Raw genomic sequence first — 12,944 nt, 5'->3', positions numbered from 1 at the left:
TTGGGGTGGAAATCAATAGTAGAACCTCAATTGAGAGCTAAAGAAGGAAATTTGAGAAAGCCGGATATTGTTTTTATAAAAAGGAGATACTGTGGTGGTGGATGTTACAATTCGCTGGGAGGATAATGCTGATAGTCTGGAGAAAGGCAACCTTCTCTTTGTGGGCTATTACCTCAAATTGGAGGAAGATATTAAGAAACTAACGGGAGGTACAAATGCCCACATCTTTGGTCTCGTAGTTGGGGTTCGTGGCAAATGGAGTGAAGGAAATTATGATCTTTTAAAAATTTTAGGAATTGAGAGAGATTAAAATTTTAAAGAAAATTTTTGTAAACTCATTTTATATGCCACTGCAGATATGATGGCTTATGTTCAATGACAAGTAGTGATTTCAGAGTATTGATCCATTCCATATATCCTACTATTACTTACATTGTAGCTATTTTTCCATATTTTAAAATTTATGGATCATCAGTTATCAGTACCTTTTTTCCATTTGGTATTTATTTATCTGTCCTTTCAGATAGTGGTTTTAAGTCATTAATAAATACTTATAAATTTGGATTGATAGCCTATTATAAATTATTCTTTTTACTGGACTTGGCTGGTGGACTGGATGCATATAGTAACCAGGAAAGGGCAGGTAGTCACGCCTATACACAAATGGCCAAGCAGGCCAATTAACTCCACAGGTTGCACAAGGAGGAGCAGCCAGGGAGCATGGAACTAATTGAGAGCAGGCTCCGTTGTGCAAGAACAGGTGGGGCCTGTATAAAGCCAGGTAGCTGGAAACAGATGGGGGTTACTAGGAAAGGCAGCAGGAAGGTAGGCAGCAGCCAGTCGCTGAGAGGAGGGTTAGGAGCTGGTATAAGCAGAGAGAGAAGGTGAACCAGGTGTGGCAAGAAGCCGTCCAGGGAAGTATCAGTAAAGGTTGGTAGAGGAAAGCCCATGACTGTTGAGCTGAGGGTCCGTGGGCTGGAACCTGGAGAGGAGGGTGGGCCTGGGCTCCCCTGCCAGCCACTGAGAGAGTGGTACTGTGGGGCAGTGAAAAGGAAAAGTGCATAGGACTGCTAGGATGAAGGAACTGTGTTACCCCAGAAGGGAGGAACACTGAATGACCTAGCCGGAGGCCTGAGTCACGAAGAGGACACTGTGATTCCTGCAACTGACAGAGGGGCTAAAGACCAGAGGGAGAGACAGGATGATGACATACAAACCACAAAGGGGGGATTGACCTCAAGAGCGAATCCCCAGAGCAACCAGAAGGAGGAGCCAGACCAGCAGTGAGTGGTGCACCCTGTGAAATGAGGCAACGGGAGGAGTAGGGCAATGGTGATCACATACTATGTAAAACCAGACACTTAATCAACACTTTTGGACGACAGCTTGGAAGTGTCCTGCAGAGAAGAAGCCAAGGAGGCCCCTTCTTTCTCTCTCCCTAATCCCATGTGTATGCATCATTATACATAGTAAGCTGTGTCACTCTGGTGTCATCTGGGGTATGAGGGAGATGGATAAATTCTGTTTTATACTTGGAAGTTAACTTTCATGGGGGGGATTGTACTCAATGTATTAGAGGAAAAAAAGCGGTCCACTCTCCTGTAGCTGTATGGGCTTTGCAGTGCCAATATGAATTAAAAAGTAATAACTTATTTTGGATTACTAAAACAGATACAACTTGTAATACAAGAAGCAGATCTGCTGAGCACTTTTCAGAGCTGAGACACATTCACATTCAAGGTACAGGCTGAAGGAGAAATTCTGCCTTCAAACTTACATCAGTAGTTCCCTATGTATCCAAGGGCTGGATCTGACCCTAAGGAAGCTGTTTGGAAGTATAATTCTCACTAATCTAATGGATCAGTATATTTTAGTAATCAGTGTCATTCCTAGAAAACAGTTAAAGGTCCACAATCTACAAATAAACAGTCAACAAATCCTGAGGTCTGTGACACTATTATATGATTAGTGTATAATTATTAACAGTGAGCCTAGTAAATCTGAGACTAACATGAACAACAAGATAGCTAAAGCATTTTTTAAGTAGTTGAAAGATGAAAGTGTGAATATGTAACAGGAAATTACGCTTCTTTCCTACATAACACCAAATTAATATTCAGATGTGAGACAAAAAAAAATTACAAACACAAAACTTTGTAACAGAATAAGATTCAACTATTCTAGTGCTTTAGTTGTGAAAACATGAAGGGCTCTTGTACCTTTAGGGCACAGCTCTGTGTTGAGTGCGGTGTGACTACTACCAGCCTCCTCAGTGAGAGTTCTGGGGAAATCGCCCTTGTAGCAGCCCCAATTCCTCCTCAGGTTCCAGCATGCACAGCAAAAGTGTGGCTGCTGCGCCATATTTGAAGAGACTGCAGTATCCACTCTTTTCTATGCCCAGCCAGCTCGGCTTGTGGGTAAGGAGGGGATGAGACCATGTCAGCTTCTCCCCTCCTTTGGGAGAATCTAGTGCCAGCAAATACATTAGCCCTGAGTAGTCCTTCCACTCATGGTGAGTAGCACAAAGGCAGGGGTGCAAGGGATAACCATTCCCGCACTGCATACTGCGCCTGGGCCAAGCACAAGCTTAGCCTTTACATTTCTAAAGCAATGTAACCAATCAAACTACTCTGTTTAACAGAAGGTGTTAATTACACCATCAATCTGAAAAATAGTTTAAAAAAAACGATTTAAAAGTAGTTTCAGGTAGTTCACTATGCTTTTTTCCCTCTGCCAGTTTCTGTGATTTTACAAAACTTTTTCCTCTCCCCTGTTGCTGTGTGAAAGGCAACCAGTAGGGAAAACTGTCTAACTATACAAAAGAAACCATAAAATTATTCTGAACAAAGTGCTGTCAAATGCATAAACCAAACTGGAAAAAAATAGGGAAAGCATTTTTCATTAATTTCTTTCACCTGTAGGAATCTTGGGTGTTACTTTTAACAACAGTAGGTAAAAAGAGAAAACCCTCCAACAGGAGGAGAATTTTTAAGTTGAAATGTCATTTTTTTTAAAAAAAGTTAACCACGTTCTTTTTACAAATAAAAAAGAATGGAAAAATACAAAACAAAATAAAAAATTACAATGAAGTCTAATTCATCACTCATATAATTACACCGAAGCCAATGGAGTTACACCAATGATTAATTTGCCCAATGATGTAAAACAGAGCACTGGTCTTTACAGTAACATACAACACACTGCATAATCCAAAACAAAACATTATGAAAATCACCCAACAAAGAACTACAAATAGTTTCAGAGAAGCAGCCATGTTAGTCTGTATCCGTAAAAAGAAAAGGAGTACTTGTGGCACCTTAGAGACTAACAAATTTATTAGAGCATAAGCTTTTGTGAGCTACAGCTCACTTCATCGGATGCATACAGTGGAAAATATAGTGGGGAGATTTTATATACACAGAGAACATGAAACAATGGGTGTTACCATACAGACTAACAAGAGTGATCAGGAAAGGTGAGCTATTACCAGCAAGAGAGCGGGGGGGGGGGGGGGAACACGGGACCTTTTGTAGTGTTAATCAAGGTGGGCCATTTCCAGCAGTTGACAAGAACAGTAGAAGGGGGAAATAAACAAGGGGAAATAGTTTTACTTTGTGTAATGACACATCCACTCCCAGTCTTTATTCAAGCCTAAGTTAATTATATCCAGTTTGCAAATGAATTCCAATTCAGCAGTCTCTCATTGGAGTCTGTTTTTGAAGAATTGCCACTTTTAGGTCTGTAATTGAGTGACCAAAGAGATTGAAGTGTTCTCCAACTGGTTTTTGAATGTTATAATTCTTGACGTCTGATTTGTGTCCATTTATTCTTTTATGTAGAGACTGTCCAGTTTGGCCAATGTACATGGCAGAGGGGCATTGCTGGCACATGATGGCATATATCACATTGGTAGATGCGCAGGTGAACGAGCCTCTGATAGTGTGGCTGATGTGATTAGGCCTAATTATTCAAGCCTAATTAATTTAGGCTTGAATAAAGACTGGGAGTGGATGTGTCATTACACAAAGTAAAACTATTTCCCCTTGTTTAAAGAAAAGGAATACTTGTGGCACCTTAGCAACTAACAAGAAAGCTTATGCTCAAATAAATTCGTTAGTCGCTAAGGTGCCACAAGTACTCCTTTTCTTTTTGCTAATATAGACTAACATGGCTGCTACTCTGAAACCTCCCTTGTTTATTTTCCTCCTACTGTCCATGTAAACTGCTGGAAATGGTCCATCTTGATTATCACTACAAAAGGTTCTCCCCTTCTCTCCACGCTCTCCTGCTGGTAATAGCTCACCTTTCCTGATCACTCTTGTTACAGTCTCTATGTTAACACCCATTGTTTCATGTTCTCTGTGAATATAAAGTCTCCCCACTATATTTTCCACTGTATGCAGCCAATGAAGTGAGCTGTAGCTCACGAAAGCTTATGCTCTAATAAATTTGTTAGTCTCTAAGGTGCCACAAGTACTCCTTTTCTTTTTACAAATAGTTTGAGGACAATAAATAATTCTGGATCAGGCACTAATGGCCAAATCCAGCTCCTACTGATGTCAGAGGCAAACTCCTCTTGTCTTCACTGTGACAGGATTTGACCCTAAGGGGACATTTAATTTAATGTAGGGTCTGTCCTGTAAGCCCTCCATGTGTAAGATTCTCATGACCCACATGAGGCTTACAGAATCAAGACCATAACTGATATATTTAAAAGTAAAGTTACATTCCGAACTAAAAATAAAGATTACTCCTTTGTCATGAATATTTAAATTTTGCAATGCTTCAGTGGACAAGAACAGATCTTAAAGTTCTAAGAAAAAAATATGGATTAATAAATATAATTAATAGAACCATAATATTTGTTTGTCTTTTCACATTTGAATAAAAATCAGTGTGCTTTTTTGATTATTAATCTTTAAGAAATTACTATTAGATTAATGACAGGTTTCAGAGTAGCAGCCGTGTTAGTCTGTATTCGCAAAAAGAAAAGGAGTACTTGTGGCACCTTAGAGACTAAGGTGCCACAAGTACTCCTTTTCTTATTAGATTAATATGCACAGAAATATATAATTACATCATACTTGGGAAACTATTTCTGGAAAAAAAAAAACCTTTGGATATTTTCAGTCTCAGTTATAACCATTGGAAATTTATTATATATTTTAGGAATATTGAGGCACATCTCCCCACCACACACCCAGAGGGGGAAAACCAATAATTAAAATAGTTTACAAAGTCGATCCAGAAAAGTGAAATGAAAGCCCTCCTAAAACTCAGTGTTTGTCGTCTTAGTTAAAAACAGTGTGATTTGATAGACCTTGGAAATTAATTTTAAAAATATCAGTTTAATTCACACTGTTATATATCTTATTGAAAGATAATCAGCGACTGAATGGTGCTGACCATCTACATAACACAGTGTAGTATACGTTATTGAATCAATTTTCCTCTGATGGCAAGCTGTTAAATACTCTGCCCAGCTATAGTTTTGTACGCAAAACAGGTTGTTTCATTTAGCCTTACTAGGGGAGAAGTTAGAAGTGGTTCTATCCACCTCCTAATCTCCCAGGCAGATGTTTTACTAAAACAGTCCCTCTGTGCTCAAAAAGCATGAAAGCACACAAACCCAGGAGGAGCCACTGAATGGAAAACGATTCTCTCTCCCACAGGCTTTAACTCAACTCTCCAACACATTAAAAAGGTTGAAGGCTTCTTGTGTCTTTGAAAGAAAAAAAAAAATCTCTGCCAAATGATTTGGTGTTTTCTATTCCGCTGTGTTCTCATTAGTCCAAATCGCTCTCTATCATCGTCCTACATAGTGCACTTGGTGCGATTTAAAGTGTGCAGTCTAACAACAAACGTCCACATTTCATTCTGCCATTTTCGAAAGACACGAAATGTACCACAGTACACTATAAAAGAATTGTTTAAGGCGTGCATGCCATGGAATTTTCTTCTTTGATACCCTTTGGAAAGTTGATCACGGTTCAGTTCTATCCTTCACTGAAAACATGCCCAGATGGACTCTGTTTACTTTGCAGTTAATGAGAACGGAAGGAAATATAGCGATAAAATATTAAAACCCTTCCTTGCTTCCAGCACTGCTGTTTTAAATCTTTGCAAAGCCCAACTTGAACAAAACCCTCAAAGTCTGCTCTCTCCTAAACTCACGTACATCTTTAAAGAGAGAGATAAAAGCAAGGCTGGTGGTTGTTACTCTAGACAGCTTTTGACTGGCGATACCTATGGTTTTGACGTATGATAAAAAAAAAAATCGGAAACACCGTGGATTCACTCAGAACCTCTCTCCAGCTTCCTAACATTAGTCATTACACCTGACAAGCACCAGCCCTGCTATTACCCAGTGCCTATGCACTGTATTCAGAATCAATTTCTTACAAATTCCAGATTAAGCTCTTTTTACATATGGTACAAATAAATACTCACACACCTGCATTGTAAAACTAGGAGTTTTCATGAATGACTGCTGCTTCCTACAGTGCGTTTAGTTCAATCCTATGGACATTTTGAAAGGGGAAACAGCGTCTGATCGGAACAAATTAGAAGCAGAGGGACCACAACCTGTTCTTCCAAAGGCGCCTCCGTTAGGATTGCTTTGACTCTGCCCCCCACCCCAAAGTGCGGTAGTTTCCTTGCTTTGTCCCCACAAAGCAAAAGCAGCAGCAAAAGTAAGTGGGATTTGATCTGTCTGGTGGAGGATGGGGGGGGGAGCTAGCCCTTTTCTACATCTTTAAATAAATGCTGCCAAGTCTCTTCCTCCATCCTTGGGGGGGGGGGGCGAGAAGGAGTGAATATTTCAAAGTATTTTATAAGGGAGGGTTTTGCATTGAGGCATGCACAAGATCTCATTCGGAACCGGGCACTGCAATCCGGGCTGAGTCCTGGCGGAGGAAACCACCGGCCGGCTCTACCACACGCACCCCAAGCCCCTGGGCCTGTCTCCCTTGGGACGACCGCCAGGTGGGCAACTTACTGTAGAAGATGTACTCGGTGTAGCTGCTCCAGATCTTGTCCTCCCTGTACTGGTTGATGAAGGCGGCGGTGCCGGTGGAGTTACAAGCCACCATGTGGAAGCCGGCCTCCGAGAGCCGGTCGAACGCCTGCTCCAGGTAGGTGAACTTGAGGTAGAAGCGGGAGGTGTATTTCTCCGGGGGCCGGTCGGGGTCCCGGCTCTCGTTGAGCGTCTCCCCGAACACCTCCTTGGCCAGCGCGATCCTGCCGCACACCATAATCCGGGCCACCCTGCGGAACTTGGCGTCCGCCTGGTTCTCCCGCACCGTGGTGTACGAGCCCCGGTAGCCCACGGTCAGGAAGCCCGAGCGCTTCTCCAGGGCGGCCCCGGCCGCCGCCCGCAGCAGGAGGTCGCCGCTGCCCTGCGAGTTGCTGTCCTCCAGGTCGCTCTGGCAGCCCTCGTCGTTGAGCGAGCCCTGCTTGGTGACCTTGGGGGAGAGCAGCTGGACCAGCTCCCCCAGCTGGAAGTACTCGGCCTCCCGCAGCAGCCGCTCCTTCTCCGGGAAGTGCTCGGGCAGGGCCAGCTGCTGGTCCCGCAGATAATCCAGCACGTACCTGAAGAGGAAGCCGTCGCGGTCGATGAAGAAGCGCGCCCGGCTGTCCCTGGGCAGCTCCCTGGCGGCCGCCTGGCTGCCCCGGCGCGGGGAGAACATGCTGGCCAGGGTGCTGCCGGGGACGCTGAGCAGCGTGGAGTGCTTGGTCACATACACCTGGCCGCCCACGTTCAGCTCCACCACCTCGGGGAAGGGCGAGCAGGACGGCGCCGGGAGGGAAGACCCCATGTCACTGATGGGCAGGATGGCGCGGCCGCCGCCCGTGTCCTTCAAAGCCATGGCTGCAGTGGACGGAGGGGGCGTCTCCAAGCCCCCCTCGCCCGGACGGCGCGCGTCTGCTCCGGCGGGCTCCGCGCGGCTGGAGGGCTCGGCCCCACGTGCGCGCCCGGGCTCCGCGGCCCAGCTGCAGGGAACTTCCCCGGGGCGCGCCCTTACTCCCCCTCACTGCCCCATGCGGAGGGCTCTCCCCGGGCGGGGCTCCGCGCAGCGCTCCCCGCCCCCCCCCCTCTCTTCCCTTGGAAGCGGCTTGCCAGGCGTGGGCCCCGCTCCCTGCCCCCAAATTGGGCGCCAGTCCCAGCGCCCCAGCTAGCGGGCTCTCCCAAGGCGCTGCAGCCCCTTTGTCGTGCCGCGCCGCCCGCAGGAGTGCGAGGGGCGGTGTGTGGGACCAGCTCCTTCCCGGCAAGAGCAGCCCTGCCTCTGCCCGCTGTGCCTGAGCAGCAGCAACTCCCAGCCCCAAGCGGCCGCAGCTCGGGAAAGCCGCGCTGACGTCAAGCCCCGGCAGCAAGGAGAAGTGGCTGGAACTTTGCAGGCAGCTGTCACTTAAAGGGGCAACCTGAAGGGTGTTTTACTGGGAGTGGGGAAAACCCGGATCCTGCCAGTCCCCTACATTCCACTGCCTAAATTATTCTGGGGCGCCGCTAGGAGAAGCTGCACAGCTATTAAATTCAACCTGTAAAACTGCAGGTATGCAACCAAATATTAACCAGAGCCAGCAGGCTACAGGCTGTATTGGGAGTGCGGCAGATTTTTTATTTTTTGTGGAACTGAAGAATCAATAGGTCTTCTCTATTTCTGGTTTTGGGGCTAAAATTTGCAGGATCCAGCAGCCAGGTCTGAACTTTTGCTGTGCCGTTTCAGTGGGGTGCATCAGGGTCTAGATTTTCAAGGTGCAGTAGGAGCAGCTAAATATGTTATGTATTTAGGCAGTGGAATTTGGGTGATTTAGACCCCCCCCCCCCCCATGGCCGGTTCCATGAAGATCCAGGTTTTGGTGACACCTTGAACCCAGATGCATTGCCGTCTGAAATTTTTGTTAGTATAGGAGCAGCTAAACTTGTTCTCTGTTTGTTTAAGCCGTGGAATTTGCAAAGTGGGAGCCCAGAACTGGCTGGATTAGTGTTCCCAATGTATATATTTGTAATCTGTCCTGAAAGGATTTAGGGGTCTAGATTTTTTTGGTGTAAAATGAGTTTCTACATATGTTTGTAGATATTTGTATGTTAGAATTAGGGGTTGTATATTAGAATTGGGGGTTTTCAGACCTAAAATTCGATGCAGGTGCCACATCTTGGTATTTACATCCTGTTATGCATGGATATGTCTAGGTCTGGGGGGATTTTTTTAGTACAATAGGAGTAGCTAGACTTGTTCTCTATTTAGGTAATAGAGTAGCAGCTGTGTTAGTCTGTATTGGCAAAAAGAAAAGGAGTACTTGTGGCACCTTGTTAGTCTCTAAGGTGCCACAAGTACTCCTTTTCTTTTTCCGTTTAGGTAATGGAAATTGGGAAATTGAGCCAGCAACTGGCAGGATCCACATGCCACATCTAGATTTTTTGTGGTGCTGTTGTGTCATGGCGCAAGCTATTTTTGTACAGTAGAAGGAGTTAGAATTGATCTCCATTGAGGTAATGAAATTTGAGAGCTTGGGTACAAAACCCAGTAGGCAGCAGGTAGATTCCATTTTTTTTTCGCATTTCTCACCCAATTGATAGGGGGCACTGATCACCAAGTGCCTGCACTGGAAATGTCAAAGAGGACCATAAGAAAACTCAATCTCTCATTTTACAAAAATAAGGAATGGGTAGGAGTGACTGAGTTTAGATTAAACTACAAATATTTCTGGTACTACTTTTACAAGTCTTGATTTAGTGTGATTTTGACCACTAAGTGTCGGTTTGTAAAACTGATAAGTGGTCCTGAGAATGAATGAACTAGAGGAAAGGGTGTTTCACCAGAAATGGAATTAATTTCCCTGTCCTTTCCAGTATTCTGGGATGTTTTGTTTGAAATGCTCATGAAGGTCAGAAAGATCAGTGTTCAAATGGCTGGGTAATTGGGAGACATGGGGTTTGTTTGGTTTGTTCATTGGCCCTTTTTAGTCACCATTGAAAATGATTTCATTGTTTTGCCCTAGCTAAAATCATGGCTCCTCTGAAGTCACTGAAAGTTGTGCCATTGATTTCAAAGGCTGGTTTTTGCAATTATTTTGCACCAAATTTCTATTTAAGAGACCTAGGACTGGAACATGATAGCTGGGATGTTGCAGTGTAGGACTGAAGTGTGGTAAGGACTTTTAAGAAGCTAACCTTTCCCTCTCTTTACCTTTTCTTCTTCCCAAAGGCATTATGCCTATTCCTGCCTGGTGTCATTTCTCCAGCCACCATTAAGGAAGTAATGCATCTCCCCAAACCCCCTACAGCCCCCAAGGTGCTCTGGCTCCAGAAGCATTACATATTTAACAGCCTTCACAGTTAGGCTTCTAAGGTTGTTTAACTTGAACAATGTAAATTAGATCATTCACCATGTAGGTTTCCCCAAGTTCAGCAAGTTTCATTTAATACTTACATAGAAGTTATCCAAAAATGTGTGTACAATAGATGTTAACATATTAGTCTGAGAATGAGAACATTTGCTTTCAGGATTATTAGGAAGGAGGGAGAATCCTTCTGTTTAATGCTCTGCCAGTGCCTCAGTCATTTGAATTATCTTTATACCTAATGCTAGTCACTGACTTATTAAAGATCACATTTGCCTGCCCCTCATCTGATTGGCTCAATGTTTGGGATTTTTTGTGTTCCAGGTACTAAAGTCCAATCCTGCTCTCACTGGAGTCAGTGACAAAAGTTCAAAGGAGCAAGAACTGGTATGAAGACAGCATATTCAGGCCCAGTAAGGGAAGCAGCATCATTTTGTTATGTGTCTGTATAGTGCTTAGCACAAAGAGGTCCTGGCCTATGAGTGGGGCTTGTAGGCCTAACTCAATACAAATTTATTTTTATATATTTATTTCTTTATAAACTTATGCCTCTATTAAGTAAGGGCCTCTGACTGATGCTTAAACTAAGAGAGGGAACTAGAGGAAGTTTTGCCATGACCTAGCACCCTTACTCACATGACTACACCTGTGGTTAAAAGTCAGTTTCCTGCACTCAGTTCTACCAGTTTTGAAGTGGAAACAGAATATGGTAAGAATGAAAAGACCTGCTTTTGTCTGATTTATTGCTCAATCAAGTAGAGCTGATTGACAAATTTCCATTATTTTTCCTCAAGTTTCAGCCAGCTCTGCTTTTAAGTACTTTTATAGTTAAGTATATATTGCAATATTTGGAAGTAAATTCATTTTAAGAGGAATGACTTTACTGCAGAAGAGTAATCCAGATTAAGGCAAATCGTTGAAAGACACTAATTTTAATATGCATTCACTGTTATAATCCAAGATCATTACAATCTTATGGCATGTATATGTTTATTTGAATTTAAATTGATAAATGAAGGCTGTAGCATAAACTAACTTTGTTTCATATATAATTTTAAAAAGCAACAAAAAATAAATAAAGTGCTTTACACATTTCAGGCAAAGAACAAAGTGCAATTGAAATTTGGATCGTAATTCTGGACAAAAAGGAACTACAGAAACTCCATGTTTGAGTGAATTATACATCCTGAATGCCCTGCTAATAAGATGCTTGATTCTGTGGTGCTTTGGCAGGCTCTTGCTCACGTTAGTGGGAATTGTGCCTGTGTATAGATTTGCTGGGTCAGGCCTGAAGAGAAGTTTATCATGCAGTAAAAGTCCAAAATGATAAATATGCTACAGAGTTTAGCACTATAATAAATTATAGAAATTATAGGTAATTATGCTGTATCCCAACAAATAACAAAGTTGTAGATTATAGTGCAACAACATTTACTGCCCAATTCATTTATTGCTAGCACAAGTACGTTTATATCACATTATAATAAAACATTTGGAGCCCAATTCTGCAACTCACAGAGTAAAGTAACTTTACTCACAGAAGTAATCCCTTGAGTTCAATGGGACTACTCATGTGAGTAAAGCCACTTTGGTGGGAGGCTGCAGGATCAGGACCCTAAGCAGTGTTGTAAATTTACATAACACTTTATACATTTCAGTCCCAGCAGTGCAATGTAATCGAAATGAGAATAAACTAGCATGTACGTTTAATTCTGAGAAAAACACTGAGACTTTCCTTGTAGAGTACATAGTTACTGATTGTTCTAAAAGTAAGAATGGTTATACACTTTGCTATAGCTACATTTTATTGTGTTTGGAGTTCCAAAAGGAATGTTCAGCAATAGATCTGATGTTAACTTTAACTAGACAGGCTAATCAAGAACAGTTTGGGAAGTTTGCTACACAAGGATTGTGGAAGTTTTGATTTTCAGTGGTTTGTGTGTTTTCATGTTCCAAAAGCATTTACAAAGGTTTCTATAAAGTAAGCTCTGGTGTATTGTGACTGCATGAGTTTGCCTGAATTATTCCCTTCTTGGACTATGCGAGTTTACATCTGTAAAGCTTGATGTGTTCTCAGGATCCAAAAGCATTTATAAAATGCGGAGGCTGTGAGGTAAGAGATTGAAAACCAAGACCTCCATGGTAGCATTCTCCGAAACACTTCCAGTTCCACGTGCAGGTCCAGTTAGAGAGGCGAAACTGCATGGTCTCAAGGCATGGATGAGAAGATAGTGTAGGGAGGATGGTTTCAGGTTTATTAGGAACTGGAGAACCTTTTGGGAAAGGAGGAGTCAATACAAGAAGGATGGGCTCCACCTAAGACAAAATGGAACTAGATTGCTGTCATGTAAAATTAAATAGGTCATAGAGGAGTTTTTAAACTAAAGGGTGGGGGGAAACCTACAGTTGTGGAGGAGCAGGCAGTTCCGACAGAGACAACCCTTAGGGGAGGATCAATTAAAGAGGAGAGGATAGAAGCTGATAAAGTGCCGGTAGGAACTGAAGAGAGATAGTCAAATGAAAGAGTTCCATTCAATTACCTCACGTGAAGGCAGACAACTAAATATTGACAAATTTTGTAAGTGTATACAAATGCTTAG

The 12,944-nt window shown here is 43.1% G+C and overlaps 1 protein-coding gene across 3 annotated transcripts in view; it reads right to left on the bottom strand.

Annotated features, from left to right (window-relative positions):
• KCTD8 (potassium channel tetramerization domain containing 8) overlaps window positions 1-8,392 on the bottom strand; it is a 191,597-nt gene extending 183,205 nt beyond the window's left edge. Inside the window, exon 1 of one of the 3 annotated variants that reach the window (XM_038398167.2) lies at window positions 6,998-8,392. In XM_038398167.2, coding sequence (XP_038254095.1) covers window positions 6,998-7,868 — 871 coding nt within the window. In that variant the 5' untranslated portion in view covers window positions 7,869-8,392. The remainder of the gene's footprint in view (window positions 1-6,997) is intronic. The other 2 variants (XM_038398166.2, XM_038398165.2) reach the window with 2 other exon arrangements.
• Window positions 8,393-12,944: the final 4,552 nt, after the last annotated feature.

Source organism: Dermochelys coriacea, chromosome 4, assembly GCF_009764565.3.
Source record: "Dermochelys coriacea isolate rDerCor1 chromosome 4, rDerCor1.pri.v4, whole genome shotgun sequence".
NCBI lineage: Eukaryota > Metazoa > Chordata > Testudines > Dermochelyidae > Dermochelys > Dermochelys coriacea.
The sequence above is the reverse complement of the archived record's forward strand: the minus strand, read 5'-3'. Positions and strand labels throughout refer to the sequence as shown.